A 22,063-nucleotide genomic window follows, 5' to 3' on the forward strand; every position below is an offset into this window, starting at 1 on the left:
TTTTTTTTTTTAATCAATAATGACTTTCCTAACAAACTTTCACTTTTTCATTGTGATACAAATATAGAGACTTTGGAATGGTCCTTTTGCAACAGAGATCAGAGTAATTGAATTTCTTTATTATTCGCAATTTAGAAGTGCAATCCATAATACGCCTTTTTATTTTAGTAATTAAGTCATTTTAAAAGATGTAATGTGTTTCTTCTTGTTCTTTATTACGCTGTTGCAATCCATAAGCATGTTTGTTTTTGATGATGTCTATAAGGCAATAATGGTTGTCAACTCGTCCTCAAGAACCCCCAACATGCCAGGTTCTCGGGATATCCCTGCTTCAGCACAGTTGGCTCAATCAGTGGCTCAGTCTTCAACTGAGCCACTGGTTGAGACAACTGTGCTGAAGCAGGGACTGATTTAGCCACATGTGCTGAAGCAGGCTCTTTCGATTGACCCACCTGTACTGAATATGGGATATCCTGAAAACCTGACCTGTTTGGAGGGTGTTGAGGACTGGAGTTGAGAACCCCTGCTTTACAGGCAACTATAGTTTTTGCTAAATGAACATTAACATCTATTTGGCCAATGAGAAAATTAAGAAAATAAAAACAAAAACGTCTGGATGATAAAGAATACTCAGGGTTCCTTTATTAAAAACAAACATAAAAAACACAAATGTGCTGTCAAGTTTCACTTATTACAATCCATGCACAGTATCTGAACTACAGCAAAACTGCCATCGTTTGCGGTGGAGGTACAAATACTATACAATTATTTCACAGTCTTTCACAGTCTTTCAATAGGCAATCACTAGTACTGCATGTATAAGTTGGATTTAAGTCAAGACAATATTTGTTAAGATTGCACCTCAGGGGTTTCTGCCTCCCTCCTCTGCTATGATAACTTGGTGAATAATTGACCCTGGCATTGAACCAGTGTGGGTTGCTGAAAGCATTTCCCATTGAGATTGCAATTAACCTCTTTGCCCTTTTGTTCATGTAATACTTCACAGAGGGGATTTGGGATGGCTAGTGGACCCATCAACACTGTGTTTACTTCTGAGGACATTGACCTGGAGTTTTCCAAGTAATGTCCTAGATATGTAACAAACTAAACCTTTCTAGTATCTACTGGATAGAGCCAGCAATGGCCAATTTGTCGGTGTTCTGAGCCTCGGCACTGTTAGACACCATGACCCCATCTCATCTGCTACTTGTAACCCTATAACTAGTAAAAGGGCCAAGGACACATTGACAGATGTGACGATCACTCCATCACTTTTGCATCAGATAGCTAATGATTTCTAAATACCACCCTTTACGTACTGTAGATATGATCATAATTATTAACTTGTCCAGAGCCAATTATATAAATGGCTTCACTCTAATTGTAGGCAAATATATGTGTGTGCTATACAGTAGCTGTATGTAATCTCAGATTTGCAAAGAAAAATGGCAGCACATCACAATAAGCCATCAAATACAATGTACCATCACCTCCTCCCCCCGCATACAAAGAAGTTACACTACCCGGTTCCCCGGGGTTGCTATTTTTTTATTTTCTTTATTCGGACTTGGGCTTCAATGATATTCACACACACTGATTAGTCCCGCAGGATGCTACAATGATTATATGGCCAGAGGTAAGAATGTGGTGATGGTGGTGGTGCAACATTAAAGAATATTAGTGAGACTGTAGATCTGATATTTGAATTGGTCCGTTTACAATGGATTTGGGTCTTAATGTTAGCAGTAACTTGTATTTTTGGATTCTTCTTGGTGGAATCCCATTAAGTACTGGATTTCACTGTCCACGACAACTGCAATAAGATGTTGTACACTAGAACAAGTTTTAGAGACCGTGTCCCAAGAAAACTGCTACATTTCATGAAGGTGTCGTCCAGAGATTTCCCTGTGCCTTGATCTTTGAGAACTTAAATTTTACGTGGAGAAGTTTTGTAAGCAGCTCCTTCTATATTACATGGTCTTTACCTGCAGTGATAAGAACAATTACAGTCCATAACTCATGTTGATTGCAGAACAGTGCATTAAAATCAGTGGCTCCCATTAGAGTTTGGTGTTATTTATAATGCGTGTGATGTTGGAAAGCAACAAAGCAAAGCAATGATGCGTCTGAAGGAGAGGGGTTGAGAGGCTGGGTAGCATAAAATGAACCGATTACTATGAAAAAGTAAGACATGCAACTTTGCATGGAAAGAGGCTTAAAACCATACCATGATTAAGGCCCCAAGGCCTCATTATGTCCCACACCCAGTAAATCACTATTTCCGTACAAGTCTAACATGCCATCGTTCCTAAACCCAGCGCACCCTAGATGAGCTGCAACAGGCTGAATTCATGCGCTTTCCTCCCGTCAGGAATTTCCACAAGCTAAACATGCGAGTATATTTAGATTTAACTTCTTCGCTACCTGTGTGCTGGCCCCCTGGTGGCAAAAAGGTTAGAGTTATTTCTTATTCACTGAACATAGACCAAGGTAATACAATAAACCCTTATGGAAATCAAAGCAGATAACGCTATAAAAAAAAAAAAGGTTATCAGAATTGAGAGCTATACCCATCATTTCCAGCATGTTTGTGGATGGCCCATTAATTAGATCTCCAAACGTTCCCATTTCAATTGGTGCATTTCACAAAAATGTCTTTCAACAGGATGATCGGAAAGGACCCGGGGTTCTTAAATCGCCTTGCAGCAGCCCCTCTGATGTTGCCAAACCGATCTTCTTAAGCCAACTTCTTAATGCTTTTCTTTTAATAAAATTAACTTTGTCCCAAATTTTGTTTTTGACTTTTAAACTCCCCATTGAAACAAACATTCACACGTCTCAGATTCCAAGTGCAATTCGAAACAACATGGCAGGCACTTACATTGCGTCAAACTCAAGGGAGGCTATCTTGGCTCTTCCTTCTGGCGCCACAGCGGGCTCCTTGACAATGTGTGTTTATTTAGATTTGTAGAGAGATTTCCCAGCTCTCTTGTCTGGACACAGAAGGGGGAAAAAAACAAAACAATAACAAATAGCTCTCAACAATAAATAAAGTTTAGGATTCTTGGTGGTATAAAAATGTATTGTTTTTCTTGAGACGTTTTAGGCATGAATACATTTTGGGGAATTGATCTACTGTATAGGCATCATTTTTAAAAAATATATATATTACATCGTTCCTTGTACTAAACTACGTTATAACAACATTATATGAGGTCTTGTTCTGAGCTTCCCTCCACTCCAGCTTATGCTTGAACAGACAAAACTAGATAAGAGACTTCAGAAACAGCCATTTGGCCTGACATGTTTCAGCAATGCTTTATTCTACTTTCTCTGCTGTGTGCTGCATCTAATAAGCTGCTGAAAAAATGTAATTTACATGGGAGCATTGCACTTTTTGCAAATATCTCTTTTCCTGTATTATTTTAAGTGCTTGAGGACTCCAAATCATTTTTATTTATACAGGAGATCCTGCGGCTTCTGGGAACCACCTCTGAATACGGCCGTCTACTATTCAGGCTTCCAAACTGTGAGTACCGTATTCATATGCGGACACAGGAATAGCAATTTAATAAGGGAGATTTATGACAGAGTAGCAGCAGCACCTGAAATAGGCCTTTCAACAATTTATTCTATTGCTCATGGGTTAAGGTGATAAAATGACTCACATAATGACACTTGGAGATGTAAGATCTTGATCTCTTACATCTATGATTACTCACACCAAACAGTAAGAAGTTAAAAGAAAGATTTATGTATGTGGTGCCAACTGCAGAAACCATAGAGGGCTGTTTACTTGTTCTAGTTCATGCTATTGAAATACTTATTTGGAGCGGCAAACTTTACTTTGTGGCTTTAAGAGAGCAAGCTTGGCAAACACTCACATTTCAGAGCTCGGATGCACTAGAACAGGGGCGGCCAACTCCAGTCCTCAAGGGCCACCAACAGGTCAGGTTTTAAGGATATCCCTGCTTCAGAAAAGGTGACTCAGTGAATGATCCCCCAAACCTCAGCTGTTGGTGTCCCTTGAGGACTGGCGTTGGCCACTCCAGCACTAGAAGGATTGGAGTGTAGCAGGAAAGAGGCAGACGGCCTCGGGGTGAGCACAACAGGTGAGCCAGAGACCAGCAGGAGATGAAAACAGACATAGGGACAGGTGCAGAGTAGGACCAAAGTTACATTTAAATTTTATGGACAGCCTGCTGTTCTTGGAACCTCTGTCACAATACATATAGTAATATAAGCACAGCATATCTCACAAAGCAAAATGCTGCACCCTACTGTGGTACTTAAGAGGTTAGCGTGCATCAGTTTGGTTTGTAACCAGCACAGGCCTCATGTATAACTGAGAACACCCTGCACCACGTTAATAAGAGCTCTTTGGAGAGTAGATTATGTTGCTTGTATTTCCCTCAAATAAAACAGCACTTTGTACATAGATCATGCCTTAAACTGCCAACCACTCATGTGCCGATGGACTAAAACTGGAGAACTTCCACATACTCTATTTGTTATCTACAGTACATACATCTGGACTTACAGATTCCGATTCAATTCTTCATACAGGAATGTTTCACTTGGTCTCTACTTATTAGTCACCAAATCCTCCTTTCTATTGTCATGTGATGTTGTGAAGCTACAGTTGAACCCCGTTATAACGCGGTGCTTGGGGTCCACATAATGCGATCGCGTTATAAAGGAGATTGTTAAAAAGAAAAAAAAATGGCTGCCGAGATCAGTAGTTCTGCGGCCGCCGGAGAGCTGGGATAACTCTCCCAGCTGTCCCAGAGTGGCGGGGAAGACGCGCCTGAAAAGGGGGGGGGGAGGGTTGCCAGTGAGGTGGCCATCTTACCTCCAGGGACCTGCTTGTGGCTTCTGGCACAGTGGAGGAAAGCGCTCATTCCCCCGGGGGATCAGACCCCACCGATGTGCTATGAGAGCTCGGCAGAGCCTCCCCAGGCAGGCGGGATCTGCACCGGAGGGCAGGGGAGAAGTGAGAGCCACATTCAGCATGCAGAAGGTAGGATCGAGAGAGAGAGGAGAGAGAGGAGAGAGAGGAGAGAGAGGAGAGAGAGGAGAGAGAGGAGAGAGAGGAGAGAGAGGAGAGAGAGAGAGAGAGAGAGAGAGAGAGAGAGAGAGAGAGAGAGAGAGAGAGAGAGAGAGAGAGAGAGAGAGAGAGTGTGTGTGTGTGTGTGTGTGTGTGTGTGTGTGTGTGTGTGTAACAAAAACCTATTTAGACGTGAGAAGTGTCCTAGCTGTGCAGGGGCTTGTGTTCTGCCTATAACAAGCCCACCTATACACCAAGCCGGGGTCCTGAGTAAGGGGCATGTGCGTGTGTTTGGAAATCATGCCTTACCCTCGCCCAACTCCCATCAGATCAGCTTTCAGTGCCTCTGGTTTCTCTTGGCTCCTGGTCCTGTCTGGCCATGGAGACAAGCTGAGCCATGAATTGACTTGTTTGTATTAGGCTCTGCTAGGAGGACTCCGTAAAAATGTTCTGGGACTTATACAAAGCAGCCCCAGCCAGCCCTGTCGTGCCACAGGGGAAATATTCTTACATACATTCTTATGGGGAATACATGGAGAGGTGTCCATGTGTCCGTTAGCAATAAAGCTTTGGGGGAAATAAAAAAAGATGTTCTAAAATCGGGAGCCATGTTCAGCCAGCGTTATAAGCGGATCTGCATTGTAGCGGATCTGCATTGTAGCGGATCATGCTATAACGGGGTTGAGCTGTAGATACATTTATCGCTATTAGCCGTGCTACATTTTAAGTGCCTGTGGACTTACACTGGATTTGAACAAGGATTGAAAATCAGCATCAGGTTTTCACGCTTGATCACCCACTCAACAACTACGAGGACTAATTATTTTAGCTTTAACTGACAATTGTTGGAGAACAGAAACACCATTTAACTTATTAAGCCTCTGGATATCCTTCAGTGCTACTCAACAAACACACCCTCACCTGAATCCCACTGCCTCTAAACTCCCCTCCCCCTTTGCCTGTGCCCACGCACAATTATTTCCATACCTCTATTCCAGCTACTTACCTCCTCTGCCTCCACCACCATGCTTCCTTGCTGCTGCTGCTGGTATCTCCAAATAAAGGACACACCTACTCTCCGCCACCCTGCAAAGTGCGCTTACCCTTCTAACAATACCTATCACCAGTGTCACTCCCTTCTCCTGTGCTCACTGACTAACAAGGCTCTTGTTGTACAGACCTCTTCTGCTCTCGCTCCGTTCATCGCTTTGCTCTACCGAAAACCTGACTGCTGTGGAGACTGTCTCCTATTGTGGTGTCTCTTTCTCTCTCACCCCATGCCCCAATACCCAAGGTGGTGGGGTATGTCTCCTCCTCTCTTCCGGCTGCAGATATCAGCTCCTCTCTATGCCCCATCTGTTTCATTCTCTTCCTTCGAGGAACATGCTGACCAGCTTTTCTACCATTTTTCTCTACATGAGGCGGTCATCTACTAACGGCCTACTTTTATATCCTCTATCGCCACATTCCTCTGAGACTTGAATCCTGGTTTTCATTCGCTCCCATTATTTTACTGGAGGGACTTCAAATGTCACAATGATAAGCCTTCAATCACCTGGGCATCTCACCTTCTCTCTTGAACTCATCCTTTAAGCATGCAGTTGTCACACCTATTCTCAAAAACAGCACCCTTTACCCTACATGCCATACTACCTACTGCAATGTCTCCCTCCTGACGTTTGCCTACTAACATCTTACATTCCCGCACATGGTCAACTTTCATTTTTTGTTTCAAACATGTTTATTGATTTTTTTTCCACCATATGAATATTGACAAAATAAATACATCTGCAGTCAGGTGCAGAAATTCGGCTAACAGTGTCCACGCAAACAGAACAACATCATTTTAGATATAAATCAAAAAGTTCCAATTACCGAGTGGCACATAGATAATTATTAGACTCATGGCTATCTCGACTAATGCAGAGTATTGCATAGCTTCTGAATAACAGTTGTACTTGGGGTGACAGACAACAACAACAAAAATGAAGTAAAAACGAACATGGAAGGTGGGAGGGGGAGCAAGCAGGGGGGAGGAGGGGAGACAAGGATAGTAACCCTTATCTACCCAGTCCACCACCCGGCACAGACGGTAGTCTTGCAGAGTTCTCTTAGCCGATTCTGGTCAATTTTGTTTTGTTCAACTAGAGCTAATAGAAAAGGGAAAACCCTTAGTCCTGGGACATAGTAAACACTTTTGTGCTGCTGCTCGCTGTTGCTTGCTGCCGCTCGCTCAACCAGGAGCTTTTTGCTGTCCTGGCAGAGGAGACAGCAAGCGCGCTTGGGAGGCGGGTATCACCGTGTGTGTGTGTGTGTCACTTGGTAGGTGTCAGTGTGTGTGTCACTTTGAAGTGGTCTGTGTGTTTGTGTGTCACTGGGGAACCTGTGTGTGTGTGTGTGTGTGTGTGTGTGTGTGTGTTATATAATATTTTAAAAATTAAAAAAAAGACATGTTGTGAGAATACATTATTTATTAACATTGTGCAACTTTGATAAATATATTCACACACATACATCACACACATACATCACACACACACACACATACCTCTGTGCTGCCTCTACTCTGTCTGGTCTGGTGGCTCTGCTATCTCACCGACAGTAGAAAAAAAAAAAGGCTGCAGCCCCATTGGATGGGAGCGGTCACGTGACCGCTCCTCCGCTCCCCCAAGCAGCAAAATTTCAAACTCTCCTGTCTCTTCTGATTTTCTCAGCCTCCACACGCATCAGCACGCATGCGGATGGAGAAACTATAGCCGCGCTGATTACAGATGCAGGGGCTTTGTGCATCTGTTCAGCGCGGCTCAGCGACGCTGATTTTACTATGTCCTAGGCCTTATCTAGCGCTTCTGGATCTGATCCATCCGGTTGATTAGGTACTTAGGTCTCTCTCACCTCTTACTTTTCAAGCCATGGTTCCCATGTTCTGTAGAAATTATCAGTAGACCATTTCAGAAAGGTGGTCAATGTCTCCGTGGTCATAACTTAATTTATTCGCTTCTCTACTGTACGTCTGGAGGGGAGGGGGGGGGCAAGTTTTCTCCAGGCAGCCGCTATCGAGCACTTAGCTGCCATTAATATAAACAAAATCAGCCTTCTCAGGGGATGACATACCCTCAACTGGTTTTGCCAATAGATATATTAAGGGGTCTACAGGGATTGCCATTTCCGTTGTGTCCCTAATTATCTCCTGAACCATAAGCCAACATTTTTGTATGGCGGGGCAGGTCCACCATATGCGAGTCATATCCCCCTTCTGTCCACAACCACTCCAAATCAGGGACCTCCGGATAGATCTGTCTCAGCCTATCTGGTGTCAGATACCAGTGGAATAGTAATTGATATATATATTCTTTTGTCATGGTGCAGATTGAGGTTTTGGCTGCGTACTCCAAGATGTCCTTCCAGTCATCTCTATCAATAGTTATGTTTAAATCTTCAGCCCATTTGAGCATATATTTATGATCTGGGGTATTTATTGATGCCTCTATTTCCAAGGTATATTCTCGTAATTACTCCCTTCTGATAGATTCCCCTTTGACAGTATGATTCAAAACTTGACATTTCAGGGAAGGTGAGGTTCCGGGATAATTTATGTAGGAAATGTCTTAATTGAAGATATTTAAATAAGTGGAGATCTGGAGCCTCATATTTACTACAGAGTTCTTGGAAGCAAAGGAGCTTCCCTTTGTTCAGAAGGTCCGCTATTGTTCTGATGTTTTTAGTTTGGAATTGATCAAATTGCTTAGGCTCAGAGCCTGGGGGAAGTGTGGGTTATTAAAGAGGGGGATGAGTTGAAACAAAGGAGAGGTGAGTTTGTATTTTTGTTTTGCTCCAGATATTCCATGTGCATCTCATCGGGCCCAATTTGAACATTTTGATATCAGCCTCCCGGGGGACCATAGAGCCAATGCTAGTGAGGTAGCCCTCGAATAGTGGGATTCGATATCTAGCCAGCCAGCAAAACAGCCTCGGGTCAGCGTTCCAAAACACAACCTGCCGCAACTGGGCTGAAACAAGGTATTTTGCCCAGCCAAATGAATTGGAATATTTTACTTTGCAGATTTTTTAACTCCAAGATCGGTATTAAGACCGGAAGGGTCTGAAAATAATATAACAGTCTAGGTAGTATATTCATCTTGACCGATATAATCCTCCCGATCCAGGACATCTGGCACTTATTCCACACATGCAGATCTTTCTTGATCTTGTCAAATAGAGGGGGGTAATTACAGTGAAAAAGAGAGCCATAGTATCTGGCAATTTTAACTCCCAGATATTTAATATGGGAGGAATTCCAGTTGTATTTGAAGTTCAATTGTAGTTTAATTTCCTGGGATGGGAGGGTCAAATTCAGAGCTTCTGATTTATCGTTATTAATTTTATATCCCGATATTTTGCCAAATTCCGTTAAAAGACACTGGAGATTGGGCAGGGATGTTTGGGGATTGGATAACGTTAGAATAATATTGTCCACAAATAAGGAGACTTTATAATCTGTTTTACGTATGCTAACTCCCTGAATATTTGAATCGCTTCTGATTTTTGAGGTTAAAGGTTCGATTGACAGGGCAAAAAGAAGGGGGGATAGGGGGCTGCCCTGCCTCGTGCCGTTTTTAATTTTGATTGAGTCCAGGTTGTTTCCTGGAAGTTTGACCGAGGCTGTAGGATTCTGATACAGAGCTCTGACGCCCTCCAGGTAAGGGCCCCCAAATACGAATCCTTGCATTGTTCTGTCTAAAAACAACCAGTCTATCTTGTCGAATGCTTTTTCGGCATCTGGGCTCAACAGGATAGGCTTGGTCCCGGTGAGATGCACATGCTCTATAATATCAATTATCTTCTGGGTGTTGTCTGGAGGCCTGTCTACCCGAAATAAATCCAACCTGATCTATATGGATCAATCTCGGTAATATGGGATTAAGCCTGTTCGCGAGAATCTTACTGTAGATTTTAAGATCTGTATTAAGAAATGAGATCGGGCGGTAGCTGCCACATTGAAGTGGATCTCAGCCCTCTTTGTGTATTCTAGCTAAATTTGCAGCGGCCATTGAGGCTGGAATCGGTTCACCCTCTAGAAAGGAGTTAAACAGTTCCAGCATAAAAGGGGAGAGAATTGCTAGAATTTTTTAATAGTATATATATTTGAAAGCCTGTCAGGGCCTGGGGATTTTGCTGCTTCAGTGATTTGACTGCATCTACTAATTCAATCTGGGTGAGACACGAACTGATTGACAGGGGGGGGGATTCAACATACCCCCACAGATCCCGCTCAGAGGAAAATAAATTGCTACCAATTCAGTGTTTTCTCCATGCCTGCCCCGGCGTTCCTCTACTCCAGAACATTTAGTCTTCTCTGATCCAACAGTACCTCATCTAATCAATCGCTTACGTGTCTAACTAACCAGACGAACCTGCGGTTGACATATAAGGGCTGATCTCATGACGGGCCAAGCCGCTTGCTTAACCCTTTCCGGACGAATGTCGGAGTATATCCGACACTAATATTTGCCACTTGCGGTCCAATGTCGGACCGGGTGGAGGGAGGAGGGAGGAAAGCTGTGGAGTGTGGAGCCCGCAGCACATCCCCCTTGCACTGCACTGATGCGCCGATGCGTCCCCCCCTACGTCGATCCGTCCCCCCCAGCTCCGATGCGTCCACTCCCGAAGCCCTGCGCCGCTCCGCCCACCCCCAAAGCCCTGCGCCGCTCCGCCCACCGCCGATCTGACCACCCCCCCAGCCCTGCGCCGATCTGCCCACCCCCCCAGCCCTGCGCCGATCTACCCACCCCCCCAGCCCTGCGCCGACCCCCCGAAACCGGCGGACACCGGAGGATGGGAGGAAGGGGAGTAGGGGTCTGTGAGTGTGGTGTGTGTGGTGTGAGTGTGCAGTGTGTGTGCGCGCGCAGTGAGTGTGCGCGTGCGCGTGCAGTGAGTGTGCGCGCAGCGTGTGCGCGTGCGCAGCGAGTGTGCGCAGCAGGTGCGCGCGTGCAGCGAGTGTGCAGTGCGCGCCCGAGTGTAGTGTGCGAAGTGTGGGCAGCGCGTGTCGTGTGCACAGTGTGCTGTGAGTGTGCGCTGAAAAAACCCAAAAAAAACCAAACCCAAAAAAAGCTGTATGTGTTTTTTTCCCCCCCGAAAATTAAATTAGACCTACTGGCGCACTTAATGAAAATGAATTGGACCGCAAAGGGTTAAAGTCTCCATGTATTCCAGGAATAAATCTTCACGTCAGGAATGACCCCACCAACTCTCCCCCCACCACCACAATAAAGGAAAAATACCCACCCCAAGCACTTCTCCCCACGGAGACCGCAGGGTCAGCCTCCCCTGCCGTAATGGTCGGGACCTAGATCGGCCGCTAGTAAAATCATGGAGCTCCCCAAGGAGCATGTATGTGTGCTCGTCGGCCCCATCGTTTCCTCTTGCTTATTTGCAACCCCCCAGGTAAGGCGGGTGATCCCACTCATCCGGCCCCCCGTCTTCTCAGGTGCAGAAGTCCACCGGACATCTGGGGAGGCCGGTTGCTATGTTGTCCTGCGGGCTCCCGACCAGGTCCGCAACAGGGCCCGAATCCATCCTGGTTCCACTCCAATTCCCACCTCCATGCAGGGCAGGGGTCGGGGACAGCCGAAAGGAAACACCCGCCCAATGGGCCCGGCGGGGGCCCTCAAGGTCAGGTAGGTGACACAGTTCTCTGAGTTTGATGGGCCGCGGGGGTAGGGTAGTGTGAAGGACGCAATAAGCTATGTGCAGGTGGGTCGTCTGGTGGGGGCCTCTAGACGGCATTGACAGACAGGGAGGGAACACCTCGCAGCAAATGGAGCTCTGGATCTTTACTCACCCACACTTGAGGATTTTTAGCCCGCCAGTCTTTCTGAGGCCCGTGGGGGACCTGTGTTGTGGTCGGTACCTTGGGTCCTCGAGGGTTCTTGCTGGTGATCAGGGGCTGAAATACCCAAGATCTGAGGAACAGGTTGATTTCTTCTGGGTACTTGATGGATAAGGGCTGTTTTGTATTACGATTAACTTAAATAGTGTGAGGAATCCACTCCTGGCTTTTCTCGTAGCCTTGCAGGGTGCTGCTGTTCTCACTAAATTCCCTCTTTGCAATCAACAGCAGCTGTGCGGGCTATCACTGCAACCCAGCCTTGTACTCAGTCATTGGAGCAGTGCCCTCACACCCTCCTCCTGGGATTGGCCTGCTGGCCTTTAAATACTGCATTCCCACAGTGCTTCTCTGCCGAGCATAATCCTTCTTGGATGTTTCCTGTGTTTTGCCACAAGCCTTCTGGCTTGTTACCTCATTACTAATCTCTGTTTATTGTTCCAGTTCGTTGTACTCGTTCCTGTTTCCTCGTAGCCTGCAGCTACTTCGCTGAGGCCTGGTTTCCTCTCTTCTCAAAGAGCCTGGACCCTGCTACCTGCGAGCCTGGACCCTGCAACCTGCTGCATACTCCTCTTGCAGAGGTTGCTGTTTTGACCCCGTGGCCTGCTGCTCTTTCTCCCTTCGCAGAGGCCAGCTTAAACTTCGCACTGAAGCATTGGTTTTCCAGTGCTGCTTGGCGGTGTGCCCTCTCCGGTCAGCCTTCTCTCTGCTGAACTTTGGTCAGCCTTCTCCTCGCTGAGACCGGTACCATGGGCCGCAGACGCCACTCGCGCAGACTCCGCTCCCGCCCCGCAGCTACTATGCTGAAGCAGGAGGACCTGCTTAATTTCCTGTTGCCGATTCCTTGCTACGACTACCCGGATGTCTTCTATCCTGACCCTGGTTCGGCCATCGACGGTCCTGTCTTCTCCTCCCCCGACTTTGGCTCGTCCAACGACTACGCTGACCTCTCCAGTCCTGAACCCGGCCTGTTTGATTATGAACTTCGCACTCCGGACCACTCTGCGTGGTCTAAGGTCGGTGATTTCATAACCCAACCTCAGCCCCGCGGTCCGGCCCCGGTTTGTGGCGAGCACAGTCGTAACAAATGGGAACTCCCACCTGTATCCAATGCCTGTCTTTTAGGAGCACTGTTAGGGGTCTGAGCTCACGCCTTCTGACTATCATTACTCTGGATAGGTCGTTGAAAATTTGTAGGGACTCATTCACAAATGGAATATCGCCCTTTTCCCTGCAGGCCGACATAAATGTTGTCCTTAGTTGAGTAGTGGTGTAGCCGTACTATGACATCCCTTCTTCTCTTAGAATCTTCAGACCTAGGGCTCGATGAGCACGGTTGATGTCAATCTCCCGATCCTGGAGGCCTGGGACAATCGAGGTCAAGAGACTGGCGACGTATTGGTGTAGATTTTCGGGTGTGATGGCTTCAGGGATATATTTCTGATTCTCACGTTCTGCCTTCTATCTCTGTTTTCTTGATCTTCTAGACCATCTTTTAGGTAGTTCACTTCATGACCTAGCCGAATTAACTCATCGTCGGCTGCAGCTTGTAGTTGGAGGGCCTCGTCCATTTTGGTTTCTAGGTCCGTCGTTCTTTGAGTTAGGGTGTCTATTTCAAGCATGAGCCCACTAACAGCCTTTTTCAAATCTTCTTGAAAGGATAGGCGCATTTTAAGGAACAGATCTTCCATGTATTGTTTTGTGAGTTCGTTCCCCTCTGTGCTCGCGGGCATCTGCTCCTTTTCTCTATCGGGCGTCGCACGTGTGGCCGCGCCATCTTGAGATTCGCTGGGCCGTTGATTAGCCAATTCCCCGCGGGCCGTTGTGCTCCGCTAAAGTAGCGGGAAACGTCCCGCGACGTAATGGCGAAGCGCTTTCAGTCCCATTGGGAGAAAAGTGATTGTAAAATGTCCATTGTGTTCCTTTCATAATGACTCCAGCATAACAGTACTCAGCATTCTGGTTTTAGCACATAAAAAGAAACGTTTTAAAGATGCTCACATACAAAAATAGTACAAAATAATTTATGACATCTTCAAAGATGGTTGCATATTATTCTGTTCTTAAGTGGAATCTCCCATCTTTCGGGGTAATCCTTTTCTCACCTAACTAGCTAAGCACAACTGGATATTTATCAAAATTACCCAACCCCTCGTCTCCGCTGGCTACTGCAGCGCCCGCTGTGGCGGACGCTGCAGTAACAAGAGCCGCCCCACAATGGGGCGGGGCCCGCTGCGAAGGGGGGGGGCGCCACGCTGCGCCGACAGTTTCTCCTGCTCTCAAGAGAATTGAGATCATGACTCGCGACGGGGGGCTAGGCCACGCCCCCGGCGGTTCAGCCAATTAAGGCGAACCTGCCGGGTGACGTCACGGCCGCGCCCCCGTCACTCCCCCCCCCCCTTGTCTTTCCCCCTGCAGCTCACTGCAGACCAGGTGACTTAGCTGCACGAGCCGCCAGCATGGCAGACACGCGTGCAGTGCAGGCAGTGGGGCCGTAGCCTTAGTCATCCCTTGCTACAACTAATTCTATTACCAGATAAGGTCCTATAGCTCAAAACTGATGTCATATCTGATAAGACGCTGCCCAGCCTCCATACAAGTATATCACCAAATATGGCATGTCTTCTAGAAAGATCTTAGAACGCCTGTTATTCCAACATGATGCCGTAGCCTATTACGATTGCATCAGCTTGAACCATCGCTGTCTATGGTCACTCAAATGTCACGCACAGGGCCCCCCTTGCTCCGACAATCCAACACAGCTGCAATTCCATCCTAATGTGACTGAATCTACCGGAAAATTCCATTCATCACCATTACATATTATATTATATCATATGTGCGATATAATATGTATAGAAAAGAATCATTGCAAATCATAATATCATGCACAGCATCCTGATTTTAGACACCGGATTCAAACCTAATTACAATATAATAATGTAACTGAACTGGAATTCTTACAGTGCTATATGAAATAAAGTTATTAATATTATTATTATTATTAACAAGCCTGTTACAAGATGCATATTAGGCATCTCGCTCAAACATAGAAATGCTTCGTTTTGGATCGCAGACAAATACATCTTTCCCCCTCCTCCACATTCATGTTCTGGAATCCTCCCATCGATGGGATCCGTACATCTAGCCCTATGTGATTCTTATAAATGACACCTTGCCCTTCCCCAGAATCTCTTGGGCGCATGCATAAATATCACCATCGCCGGGATTCACGAACTTCCGATATGGGGCTATCGCCCTCGTGATCACACATTAACTGCCATGGACTTGAATGGCAGTTAATGCGGGACTAAGGTGCGATAACCTGTAATGGAGATTAAGGAATCTCCCCTGATCTCGCAGTGCCCAGATAAGGCTCTAGGACAGGGATGCTCAACTCCAAGGCTCTAGGACAGGGGGCTCAAGCCCCTTAAACAGGTCAGGTTTCCAGGATATCCCAGCTTCAGCACAGGTGTCCTTAAAACCTGACCTATTGGGAAGGTTTGAGGACTGGGGTTGAGCACCCCTGTTTTAGGAGGCGCCTACATTGATTCTGCATTTTGCTGCTGGAGCAGCTCCACAGGTCACTCCTGGACAAAAAAAATGTTATGCATCCATTAGCATCACTCAAATACTCAAACCTATATATTATAGTGCTACTGAAACTCCACAATGGCAGTGTTGTTTTGATCTGCAGCTTTCCCCACTTCTTTATAAAGCCTGTGCTTATTGTTACAGCTTGGCGTCACACTGTGCTGCTTACCTGGTAGAACACGCAGCAATCCCATCTCTTTAATGCAGGCATCCAGCAGCTGGTCATCCTCACTCTGTCCTGGGCAGCCGGCTGTTCCAGACCCCGAACACTCCCGCTGCAGGTCCCGCAACTCATCGTCCGCTGCAGGGATGCAAAGGAATCGGACATTGTTCAATGCGCATTAAAAACAGGAAGGCGCCCCCCTGGATAACAAACAAGGGTAAATCCTTACGTTGTGCCTAATATTGTGCTGTGATGGAAAAGATTTAAAAAACGATTTATTTCCTTAAAAAACAAAACGGTAGCTCAGGAATGAAAAAGCGCCGTTGCTCCCTGCCGCTGCCATCGTACCGCTTTGATAGCTGTATTTTTGCAGCTACCTGTGAATTGTTATGGTATAGCGCAGGGGTGCGCAAACTGGGGGGCGCGTGGGATTTTCTAAGGGGGGACGCGGTGGTTGTAGAGGCCCCACGCTCTTCCCCAAGGCATTTAAATTAAATGCTGGGGGAGGCGTGAGTCCTCTGCAACTTCTCGTACCTGCTCTTCGACGACGCGTCGCCATGACGCTGCGGGGTCAAATGGCAATGCGTTACCATGAACAACGTGACATCACATGATGTTGTGATGTCATATGACGTCGACAAAACCTGGGAGCAGGTAAGGAGGGGGGGGGGGGGGGGGGGGAAGTGCACACAGGGGGGCGCGAACTGAAAAATTTGCGCACCCCTGGTATAGCGCAAGACAGAAGGGAAATATCAGCAGGATACATGCTATTTGGAATGTACTTTCTAAATGTTAGATGTATATACAATTGAAAAAATGTTAAACAAAAGTGATTTAGGCACATACATGTGGCTCTGCCTCAGAAGTCGGGACAGACCCGAGGCGACCAGAATGGATTGATGTCATTCGTGACCTCGGGAGATTTGGAGAGCGTATTGAGGGTCCTGAATAACCCTTTAATTCTGCTCATCTTAACACAGCAAAAGACCCAGCGTTTCCCTCAGTAGTGCCGTGTTTAACAGGAGGTAAAGAAGTGGGGAAGAGGACATGTCTGATGCTACGTTTTAAAATCGAGCGTGGTTAACTCGTCCTCAAGGGCCGCAAGCTGGACAGTTTGTGAGCATATCCATGCTTCAGCATAGGTGGCTCAATCATAATAACTTAGCCACCTGTGCTGAAGCAGGGATATCCCCAATACCTGACCTGTTGGTAACCCTTGAGGACTGGAGTTGGCCATCCCTGTTTTAAAGGTTTACAGCATACAGTTAAAGCATCTGCTTAACCCTTCGGCAATACGATTCAGCACCTTGCAACAGCAAAGGTGTTACAGATTGATTATTCAAAATCAACTGGTATTGCATGACAGTTTGTATCCAATTTAGCTTTGTTATTATTATGATCTGGATAACCAGTGTGGCTTTGCTTACAAAGACTGGTATACTTATTACCATAATTGGAGCTTTCCTACATCTCTGCCACATGATCGTTCATGAGCCTCACCTTCGTCATGTTCGAGCTGAGCCTTTGCTAGGGCTGTGTGTGCTGTCTGCAGCAGCTCCTGGAGTCTCTCTCTTTCCTCTAAAAGCTGGGATTCCTTCTGGTTGTAGAAGGCTATGGCAGTGTCTGCATCCACATCCTGCTGCTCCAATCTAGTGTCACCAACAGCCTCTCTGTAAAGGTAACAGGCAAAGGTTTGGATACACCAAATATTCTACAGGATACTAGATTAGCCAGATGTATTATTAGAGATAGCAAGCATACATTTCACAGACACTTATTTTACAGTACACATACTGTATCTTTTCCTTTATTACCCATTCTGCTGCAGTTGAATGTGTCGTTTTAGGCTACGTATACTTCCAACTGTCTTAGCATAGCACAAAATAACTGGTAGCTATTGATAGATATATATATATATATTCCAGATGAGCCACGGAAGGACGGATTTACAGGGACATCCTGTAGATCCATCCAGACGGATATGGGCAATGATTGGGCTTAACCTTTATTACAAGAGCCTCATTGCCCCTACCGTCACAATTATATCTTGGGAGCTGCAGATAGTTGTACACGAATAAACATAAGACAACGATCCATGCATGAATAGGCTCAGTCTATGATACTCTAGAACGATATCATGTAAAATAAAAATATGGTGTTCGTGTAACTTTTTTCTTTTCCCAGCAGAGTTTAAGATTGAATGCAGGCTTAGGTGATCGTGGCGGCATGCGCGGCGCCAACAAGACGGCTCATCTATGAGGCCGTCCATACTGCGCGATGAGGTGTGACGGCGCGGCAGCATTTCCAGAAGATGAATTTTTGGTGTTTTGGTGCGGCGACCGCGTCATATGGGCGGTTCAGCCAATGACGACGCACCGGCAACGCCTCCCCGTCGCTCACAGCATAGTAATGCCACAGGCCACAGATTGCCTCTGCAGCAGGCACGCGCAATGCCATGGCCTCCGTCGCGCGTGCGCATGCACTTAGCCAGAATACACGGTACTGATGCACTGCAGAAAGGTACAGCACTTACTAGCTAACTGACAGACAGACTAGCAGCAATTCCTTTTGCTCCCTATCGCCATCTTGTGGGGAGAAAATACCAGAAGGAAAAAATATTTTCTTGTTGTCCGATGACGAAGGCTGAATATCAGATAATATATCGTACATAATGTAATAATATATCATATCATGTAGTACCAGTCTTACAGTTTCTCAATTTTGATTTAGGGAAATATCACCTGCTTCGGTAGACGAAAACCCCTGTGACGTTTGGCCCCGGGTATGTATAACGGCTTCATCATGCCTTTAGCACGCCCAGGATTTGTGCAAGACACTGATCAGAATAATGTGCACTTAATGTACTGTGCAAAAACTACAATAAAAATGGGCTCACTTTTCAGCATTATACAAATACAGAAGTGATTGGACCCCGATCAATGCATTAAAGGTCAATCCTAAGTCACAATTACCCCTTTCTATTAGCCTTTACTGCCCTTTGGCTGTAATACCTTCAACATTGGAGAGGGGTCAGCAACACATTGCTAAAACCCTTGACACAGAATAACACCAGCATATAAGAGACACGTTAATATGCCAAAAAAACTGCTGATACCTGGAATCTGGATCTGAACCTGCTAGCAATGTTTCCAGCTCCTGCGATACAGCGTGGAGCTGCACTTGTGTCTTGGCTTCCCCAGACAGCACTCGATCCAGATCTGCAGTGTGAGCCACCAGAGAGATGTAGAACTCTCTTTCCGAGCTGCTGAAGAAAACAAGCCAGGGAATACTCTGTTTCTGCGAAGTTACCACAGTCTAAGGCAGTGTTTTTTAAAAGGGGTTCCTAGGAACCGTTGGATTACCCGGGCATCCCTAATTTTTAGGTTGTTAGAAAATTGTACCAAATACAGAAGACTTTACAGTACATCTGTTCTCAGACACGCTATTAGAGATGGTTGGGGTTCTTTACAATGCATCTGGTCTCAGAGGCGCTATTAGAGAGGGTTGGGGTTCCACAAAATTTCTCAATATAATTATAGGGTTCCTTAACCAAATAAAAAAGTTAAAAAAAAAAACCAATGATTTAAGGTGTCTCTAAATGAACTCCTTGGTAAATGAGCTATTACATTTTAACCTTAAATACCAACCTAGTATTAGCAACCAGTGCCGAGTTTGAATTAGAAGTTCAGATTTGTCCTTAGCTGGAGAACTTATTTCAAAAGATCATTGTTGGTTTAAATGATCAAAATAGTACCTACATACATTAATGCCGTGTAATACTACATATGTGCCACAGCATTTTATTTGTTTGGTCACACAGTACCTCTCGGTCTTCAGTTTCAGTAACTCGGCCTTTGTTTTTCCTAGCTGCTCCCTGTCTGCTTGGACTTGATCAGACAAGAGCTGCACAACCTCCTGGAGACAAAAGAAAAGTGATGGGTTACAATAAGGCATGGGGTGGTCAACTCCAGTCCTCAAGGGTCACCAACAGGTCTGTTTTCAGGATATCCCTGCTTCAGCACAGGTGGCTCAATCAGTGACTGAGCCACCTGTGCTGAAGCAGGGACATCCTGAAAGCCTGACCTGTTGGTGGCCCTTTAGGACTGGAGTTGCCCACTCCTGCAATAAGTCAATGTGTGTACATTTGAAATGACGTTTTAATTCTGAATAATAAGTTACACAGTCACCGTGTGAATGTAAAGGTATATATTAGGCTACGGCCCCAGTCCTCCCTGGCGGCACGTGCACAGTCTACAGCCGTGATCGGCAGTCTGTAGGGGAGCTCTAGGGCAGGGGTACGCAAACTTTTGTTGCTGCGCCCCCCCTGTCTGCTCTCCTCCGTTCTCGTGCCACCCCTTACCTCGGTGTGACGTCACATTGCCATGACAACAGTCGTGAAGCCGGCTGAATCTCGGTAAGTAGATGTTGCAGAGGCTTCACGTGGTCCCCTGGCATTTAATTTAAATGCCTTGGGGTAGAGTACGGGACCTCTGCAATCGCCAGCGCCCCCCCCCCAAAAAAAAAATCCATGATGGGCATATCTAGCCTGCCATTGGCTGCGTGCCGGCTACGTGACCGCGTCGTGGCAAGGCAAAATTCTTGTCTTCCCTGCTAGCATACGCGTCACAGCGCTTTCCGCGCCCACACACAGCCACTGGGGCCTGCCCCATAGAAGGCTGTGGTGTGAGGCATGCGCGACCGGGACCACCGGGACTCAGCCTAACTTGGAAGAGCATACATGGCACTATGACTGCTAATGCTCCATTCTCGTGTTTGCTGCACTAGTCCAGGTGCAAATAGAGTAATAAGAGATCTGAAGCCAAGCAATGAAAAGCCTCAATATTTTCCAATGTCTCAAAAACAAAAATGTATATTTTATCATTATCTTAATACAAATCCAGAATCCTCACAAAACCCAGCTGTCCGTCACATGGAGGCCAAATTAAACTTTTCTTTCAGTATAATTTAGCAGATGCAAGTTACCAGCATCGTTTTAGAACTTAGTTTCATAAACCCACAGTTTAAATATAACAATCAGATTTCCTCTAAGTTACTTGATATCACATGAGCACTGCAACACCATTACCAATTCAGGATAATACTCCTCAAACATCATGCTCAACATCTGAAATACCCAGGTACAACTCTAGCATGTTTAACAGAGAGAACATACTTCAAGCTCTGAGGTGGTGTAGGAAATCAGATTTTGTTCCAATCCTGCTAAAACCTGCCGTATGATATCCATCTGAAATGATAACAGAAAACAGAAAATGTATTAGGCATCAGGGTTATTCATGAAACAATTTGTAGCATACAGGTATGTCCGCTCCGTTGGTTAGACTCCTCCTAGGATCATGACAACTTCACTGAGTAACATTCCTTCCAGACAAGTACCACAGCCTCCTAAAGAGTGACACTCACTCCACATGAGTGATGCATGCTCCCTACAAGTGACACACACTAAAAACGAGTGACAGTGCCTCCCTATGTCAAACCCTTGAATAAATTGGTATTTCCCAATCAGAAGTGACCCCCCCCGAGTGACTCTCCATCTGACAGGTGACACTGCCTCCCTACGAGTGACTCTCCCACCTGACAGGTGACACTGCCTCCCTACGAGTGACTCTCCCACCTGACAGGTGACACTGCTTCCCTACGAGTGACTCTCCCACCTGACAGGTGACACTGTCTCCCTACGAGTGGCTCTCCCACCTGACAGGTGACACTGCCTCCCTACGAGTGACTCTCCCACCCGACAGGTGACACTGCCTCCCTATGAGTGACCCTCCCACCTCACAGGCCCATATGAGTGTGCCTTGGCCTGTATCATTTCCCCGCGCCCTCAATCATAACAAACCTCCCGCCACCGCTCGGGGCCTCTCATTCCCCTGGCAGCGCGGGTAGGTTTTCAAACAAGTGCGTCGTCATTTCCGGGTTCGCCAACCATAGACAGCAAAGTACCGGAAAGGACGGGACGTTTCCATAGAGACCCAAAGCGTTCACTATGGCTAGAGCGGCGCACTGGGAGGACCCCAGCGGTTCCATGGTTACCCAGGGCTCTTGTCATCATGAATGTCGCTACTCTGTTACAGAACATGAGGTTCAGCAACAACCCAGCCCAATTAACCCTCCCTGCAGGGAACAGCTTTATGTGGGGATCTTTAATGTAGGATAAAATGAAGATTTCTAAAACTTCCCAGTCCTAAATTGTATAAGTAAGATCACAACACCGTGACACCCCGGGCCCGACACACACACAGTTGTTGATCCAGGATTATATCACTCCATAACCCTGGAAGGTGTCACCTGCATGTGCAACAGCCACAACAATGTTTTATTTCTTTGCAAATGAACAATAAATGAAGTATGGCAA

The 22,063-nt window shown here is 46.2% G+C and overlaps 1 protein-coding gene across 3 annotated transcripts; it reads right to left on the reverse strand.

The window, feature by feature from the left end:
• Positions 1-613: 613 nt before the first annotated feature.
• Positions 614-21,669, reverse strand: LOC142499820 (uncharacterized). Of its 3 annotated transcripts, none has more exons than XM_075609720.1 (8): positions 21,548-21,669; positions 20,864-20,935; positions 19,514-19,605; positions 18,806-18,952; positions 17,191-17,360; positions 15,697-15,828; positions 2,882-2,993; positions 614-1,985 (listed from the first exon to the last, which is right to left on the reverse strand). In XM_075609720.1, exons 1-7 carry the CDS (start codon positions 21,572-21,574, stop codon positions 2,956-2,958), a joined length of 678 nt encoding a protein of 225 aa, XP_075465835.1. In that variant the 5' UTR covers positions 21,575-21,669; the 3' UTR covers positions 614-1,985; positions 2,882-2,955. The 3 variants fall into 3 exon arrangements, with proteins under 3 accessions (XP_075465835.1, XP_075465833.1, XP_075465834.1); XM_075609718.1 differs by having other exon boundaries at positions 18,806-18,955; XM_075609719.1 differs by lacking the exon at positions 614-1,985 and adding an exon at positions 1,992-2,439 and having other exon boundaries at positions 18,806-18,955.
• Between the last annotated feature and the right edge of the window lie 394 nt (positions 21,670-22,063).

The sequence above is a fragment of the Ascaphus truei genome, chromosome 7 (genome assembly GCF_040206685.1).
Source record: "Ascaphus truei isolate aAscTru1 chromosome 7, aAscTru1.hap1, whole genome shotgun sequence".
Lineage (NCBI taxonomy): Eukaryota > Metazoa > Chordata > Amphibia > Anura > Ascaphidae > Ascaphus > Ascaphus truei.

Excerpts from the sequence above, each read along its gene's own strand:
- LOC142499820 (XM_075609718.1), bottom strand. The coding sequence starts at position 21,574 with ATGAGAGGCCCCGAGCGGTGGCGGGAG. Across the intron at positions 17,361-18,805 it reads GGTTCAGATCCAGATTCCAG|AGAGGCTGTTGGTGACACTA; the intron begins GTATCAGCAGTT and ends TTACCTTTACAG. Across the intron at positions 2,994-15,696 it reads ATTGCTGCGTGTTCTACCAG|ACAAGAGAGCTGGGAAATCT; the intron begins GTAAGCAGCACA and ends TTCTGTGTCCAG.